Genomic DNA, 6,000 nt, shown 5'->3' on the forward strand with positions numbered 1-6,000 from the left:
CCCCCAAGTGCCCCTCTGCTTCTGGAGCAGTCAGCTAGATGCTTGCTCATGTTTTATATATAGTTGTTTCATGTTGCCTGGCAACCCCGTCCCCATCCTTTTTCTTTTCTGCCATCCTTCTCTCTCTTTTTTTTAACCCCTTGTAGACTGCATGTAAGGCAACTTGTGCTAAACACTGGTTTTCAGAGGGTAAGCAGGCCCAGCCCAGCCTGACCAACTGGTTTTTCCCCAGTGTGGTTTTAGTGTGTTCTCAAATTATTAATGCGAAAATTAATTTTAACTTTTTAAAGAGCCGCAAGGGTGCTGTTGCTCTTGCCTTTTAATTTTTAGTTCTGGCCTGCAGAAAGAAGATTCGAATCTATTTAGAGGCACATCTCCAGAAAGCGGCCCTCCTCCCGTGCCTTGTACTCTGTTTAGGCTCTCAGTGGGGGAGGAGATCAGATCACAGCTTTAACTTGCCTGGCTTACAAAACCAATGCCCCTGTCAGCATAGAGAGGAGACTGCCTTGTGTGTGCACACACACCTGTATGCATGGGTGCACACACAGCGCATCAAGTGTACAGGTGAGCCAAGCTTGTACTGTTCATGGGTGTTCATGGGTGTGGGGGATGGGAGCAGGTTACCTGGGTCCCCAGGGGATGGAGAGTCTTCACGTTAGGAGTGGGGATGTGCTTGTTTGCTTGTGGGTGCTCAGTTGTGTCCAACCTTGTGAGACCACATGGATTGTAGCCCGCCAGGCTCCTCTGTCCATGGGATTGTCCTGGCAAGAATACTGGAGTGGGTTGCCATTTCCTCCTCAAGGGGATCTTCCCGCGTCTCCTGCATTGTAGGTAAATGGTTTACCCACTGAACCATCCAGTGGGGATGTGAGGTACAGTTAGAACCAGGGCTTTTTATACCATTCACACGTTTATTCTCCACTTTGGTTATGTGTAGGAAGGGCCCTGTGACCTGGAAGTTCTCTGGTTCTCTCAGTGGGTGACTCTTTTCTCTCCTTAATATTTATTTTTATTATTTATTTATTTGGCTGCACCAGGTCTTAGTTGCAGCATGTAGAATCTAAATCCTTGACCAGAGATCAAACCCAGGCCCCCTGCATTGGAAGCATGGAGCCTTAGCTACTGGACCACCAGGAAAGTCCCTCAGTGGGTGACTCTTGGTGACACAGTGGCGACAGTGGTTCTCAGGGAGAGAAGAGACTTCTTTTTTCCTTTTTTTGGTTGCACCTTACATCATGTGGGATCTTAGTTCTCCAGCTAGGGATCAGATCCCCACCCACTGCAACCTTGCATTGGAAGCACAGAGTCCTAACCACTGGACTGGCCAGGAAATGAGAAGGGACTTCTTGAGTCAGTGTCACTGACTTTCCCTGGTGAGGGTCTCAGGTATCCCTTCAGTGGATCAGGTTTTGTCTGCATCTGAAACACTTTGGGGAACTAGCCTATGATCGTCCCCTTGGCCTTTATTTTGTTGAGAACGAATCTGTCTCCTTTGCTGTCAGAATGGTGAATTCCCAGTCTGTATCTGCTCATGCAGCCTTTAACTGTGTGGATCACAACAAACTGTGGAAAATTCTTGAAGAGATGGGAATACCAGACCACCTGACCTGCCTCCTGAGAAATCTGTATGCACGTCAAGAAGTAAGTTAGAACTGGACATGGAACAACAGACTGGTTCCAGATTGGGAAAGGAGTACTTCAAGGCTATATATTGTCACTCTGCTTATTTATATGCAGAGTACATCATGTGAAATGCCAGGCTGGAAGAAGCACAAGCTGGAATCAAGATGGTAGGGAGAAATATTAATAACCTCAGATACGCAGATGACACCACCCTTATGGCAGAAAGCGAAGAACTAAAGAGCCTCTTGATGAAAGTGAAAGAGGAGAGTGGAAAAGTTGGCTTAAAACTCAACATTCAGAAAACGAAGATCATGGCATCTGGCCCCATCCCTTCATGGCAAATAGATGGGGAAATAATGAAAACAGTGAGAGACTTTATTTTTGGGGGGCTCCAAAGTCACTGCAGATGGTGACTGCAGCCATGAAATTAAAAGACACTTGCTCCTTGGAAGAAAAACTATGAGCAACCTAGACAGCATATTAAAAAGCAGAGACATTATTACTTTGCCAACAAAGGTCTGTCTAGTCAAAGCTACAGTTTTTCCAGTAGTCATGTATGGATGTGAGAGTTGGACTGTAAAGAAAACTGAGCCCTGAAGAACTGATGCTTTTGAACTGTGGTGTTGGAGAAGATCTTGAGAGTCCCTTGGACTGCAAGGAGATCCAACCAGTCCATCCTAAAGGAAGTCAGTCCTGAATATTCATTGGAAGGACTGATGCTGAAGCTGAAACTCCAATACTTTGGCCACCTGATGCTTAGAACTGACTCATTTGAAAAGACTCTGATGCTGGGAAAGATTGAGGGCAGGAGGAGAAGGGGACGACAGAGGATGAGATGGTTGGATGGCACCACCGACTCGATGGACATGAGTTTGAGTAAACTCCAGGAGTTGGTGATAGACAGGGAGGCCTGGCCTGCTGTAGTCCATGGGGTCGCAAAGAGTCGGACACAACTGAGCAATTGGACTGAACTGAACTGATCTGCTCATGAGACTAGTGGAGCGATTTATTGGAAATGGAGGAAGACCACAGCCTATTTTTCCATCCTCAGCCAGACTCTTGTCCGCTTACTCTCAGGCACCCAGCTCAGCTCTCTCCTCCTCTGTCTTCCTGTGGGGTCATGACTCCTGGCCTATGAGGTCATGCCTAGGGTCCCTGGAGATTTTACAGGCACCCTCACATTCTCAGATCCCGTCAGTATGAACTAACGAAGCACTTAGGAGAAGATTCACCCTGTGTCGCCGGGCTGGTGTAGAGCGTCTTGCTGGGCCATGGCGCTTGGGGCTGGCCATGGCCAAGGTCCCAGCCGGGGATCTGGTCTCACCTAGGGGAATGTAAGTGGGCATCTGAAGACCTGTCTGGCTGGAAGGCCCGGTGGCCACAACTGCCCTGGCCCCAGCAGGTCTTCATCCCTGGTCACGGCTGATGTACTGGCCCATCCTGACTGGAGGCTCTGACTTACCTCCTGGGTGGGAGAGAGGAGGGGTTCCAGCAGGAGCTGGGGGAACTTCTGCTTCCCCCCAACCCTTCTCACCAGGAAGCAGAAGCAGAATTTCTTCTAAAACAACACCTTGTTTATTTTGTCAGCCGATGGAAGATGTAAGTTGTTAGCTCCCATGAGCTGTTACTGGGGCTTTAGTGCTTAGAAGCACAGAAACTGCATGAGACATTTGCATTTCTGGGCGAGAGGGACTGACGGCACCCCAGTGACAGACAGTCTTTCGTAAGCCTGCACTCAGATCCGTAATTAGTTCACACGTTGACAGAGGTTTTCAGTGAATAAATTTTAATTACATCTCAGGTTAAAAAGAAGAGAAAGTGCCAGTGCAGGGAGAGATCAGAGCACTGGCTGTGTTATTAAAGAACTGTATTTGTTTGAGAATTTTCCTGGCCCCTAAACATGCCAGTATGGCTGCCAAACGCCCATTGGAGTTAAAGATGAAACACACATGCTATGAATTTCAGAGGGAGTTTTGAACATTGAGAGATCCGATTATAGGAAAAGCAGGGTCCCATTCATTCAGATGACGGTTCTGGGGGAAGATGGGCTGGAAGTTTCGAGAGGCTCTTGGATGACGCTCACTTTTTAGTGATTGGGGATGGAATCACAGGAAGCCAGTCCAGTCCTGGGGTAAGCTAGCCTTTCTATTATAAAACAGTATAAGAAAGTAAATATAAAGATGCAGTGTAATAGTGAGTCACACCCAAGAGCCGTGTGCGGTTTAACTCACAGACTTGGGGTGGGTGCTGTGGTCCCATTTTACATTTGAGGAGATAAACTTGGGTTAAGGAACTTGCCCGCAGTCACCCACTGAGAAAGACTTGCTCTCAGAGTCCCAGGTCATGGTCTTTTTGGCTTGGATGTACCCAGGTATCAGAGCTAAGGAATTTTTTTTTTTCCCTTTTGGGTTCTTTTTTTTCCTTTAAGATTTTTTGATGTGGAGCATTTTAAAGTCTCTATTGAATTTGTTACAGTATTGCTTCTGTTTGATGTTTTGCTCTTTTGGGGGCCCGAGGCATGTGGGATCCTAGCTCCCTGACTAGGGATTGAACCCACATACCTTGCATTGGAAGGTGAAGTCTTAACCACTGGACCACCAAGGATATTCTGGGATGTTTTCTTTTTTAATATTTATTTTTAATGATTGATTTATTCAGCTGTGTTGGGTCTTAGTTACGGTATGTGGGATCTAGTTCCCTGACCAGGGATCAAACCTGGGTCCCCTGCATTGGAAGTGCAGGGTCTTAGCCACTGGACTGCCACGGAAGTCCCTCCTCTTTGGGTCTAAACAGTCTTTCTGTTTGCCCCCCCCTGCCTACCCCCCACTGGCAGTACACCCTCAACGGCAAGAAGGTGGAAGTGGCCGTGAAACAGATCATCGCTGGGAAGACGGTGGAGCACCGAGGGGCCTTCTCGAATCCCGAGACCCTGGATTTGTACCGGGACATCCCTCAGCTGCAGGACTTTTGAGCCGAGCTGGCCAGCATGTCCCTCAGCCACACACGCCTGTACTGTCATGTCTGTACATGCAAGAAATTACTTAGAAACCTACGGCTCTGTGGAAAGGGGTGCAAGCCAAGTCCGTAGGCCCAGGGAAGAACCGTTCTCTGTCCTGCAGGTTCATTTGGTGGGTTCCCGAGTCTTCCACGCAGCACTGCAGTATCCTGACCTTCAGTGATCTGGAGGGTGTGTGTTTTCGCATACTTGCAGGGATGAGCTGGGGTCACCTGTGTGTGTGCCATTACGGCTGAGGCCCGGTCCCCTGTCCAGGGCCGGTGGGCATCCTGTGTCAGCTCAGCTCTGGGGATCAACCAGCTAGCAGCCTTATGCTGTGGTCCCTTTTGATCTCTTTCTCCCCTTTATCTTCTCCCAGTTCTGGCTGCCATCCTTCAGGGCCCGTCTGGCTACTGTGGTGTGTTGCCCATCGTGGGACTCGTCCCAGGGGGACCTTACAGCATCTCACAGCAGATCGTCAGCACCTGGGCTGACCGCTGTCCCGTCTGTGTGTCACAGATGGAATCCAGGCAGCTCTTGGGGCAGCCGTGTGTTACCCCAGCCCTGGCACCCCTCAGCAGACAGAGCGAGCTCCAGTTGCCTTTAGAGAATGACTGGGTTTCATGTTTTAATAGGATCTCTTTATTTCGTGGATTTTTGAGTGGTTTAAAATTTTTTTAATGTTAATTAAGTGTGTGGTATGTGGGTGTTTGAAGGTGTGGGTAATGTCCACCCCATGAGGGGTGTCACTCAGGAATGTGGGCAAGCCCCAGGTGGTGGGTCACCCAGGTCCTGCCAAGGCAGAGCTGCTGGGCTTCGAGGGACATGGCTTCGCTGCACAGCCCCACCCGAGGGCCCAGGACCCTCACACCAGCAGCCAGATGTACTTTTGAATGTACTTGTCAGTTTTGTCGTCATAATGTTCATTTTTGTATTTTTTAAAACTGAGCACAGTGGAAAACTTTCTTGAACCCTTTTTTCTCTTGTGGATTATAAAAACAGGGCAGATTGCTACGAGGCATTTAATGCAATAAACATATACGTATATACGCACACACAGGCGTGCTCGTGCGTTCTCTGCAGCGGGTGCTGGATCTGAGGGTGTCAAGCTGGTGTTGATGGGCCAGCAAGATGTTCGGTCCAGATGGTGGGAGTGTGTCCTGGGCCCCTGGTATGTAGCAGATCTGCCTGCTGATCAAACAGCCCCAGAGCCCTTCACAACATGAGGTCACACCCCAGAGGGGAGGACATGCTCACCCTGGATTCTGCTGGAGCTCAGAGCCGCCGGGGTTCTGGTTGGCACTCCTTCACCATTGCAAGACCACACGTGTGTCCCTTGGATGGTGTCTGGCTCTGTGTCATAGCATCCAGGCCGGGCCCAG

At 49.1% G+C, this 6,000-nt stretch overlaps 1 protein-coding gene across 1 annotated transcript in view; it reads left to right on the forward strand.

Moving 5' to 3' along the window:
- AACS (acetoacetyl-CoA synthetase) overlaps nucleotides 1-5,673 on the forward strand; it is a 53,476-nt gene extending 47,803 nt beyond the window's left edge. The window contains exon 18 of the mRNA XM_005691340.3: nucleotides 4,457-5,673. Within this exon, the coding sequence (XP_005691397.1) occupies nucleotides 4,457-4,594 (138 nt within the window). The 3' untranslated portion in view covers nucleotides 4,595-5,673. The remainder of the gene's footprint in view (nucleotides 1-4,456) is intronic.

This window comes from Capra hircus, chromosome 17, assembly GCF_001704415.2.
Source record: "Capra hircus breed San Clemente chromosome 17, ASM170441v1, whole genome shotgun sequence".
NCBI classification, from domain to species: domain Eukaryota; kingdom Metazoa; phylum Chordata; class Mammalia; order Artiodactyla; family Bovidae; genus Capra; species Capra hircus.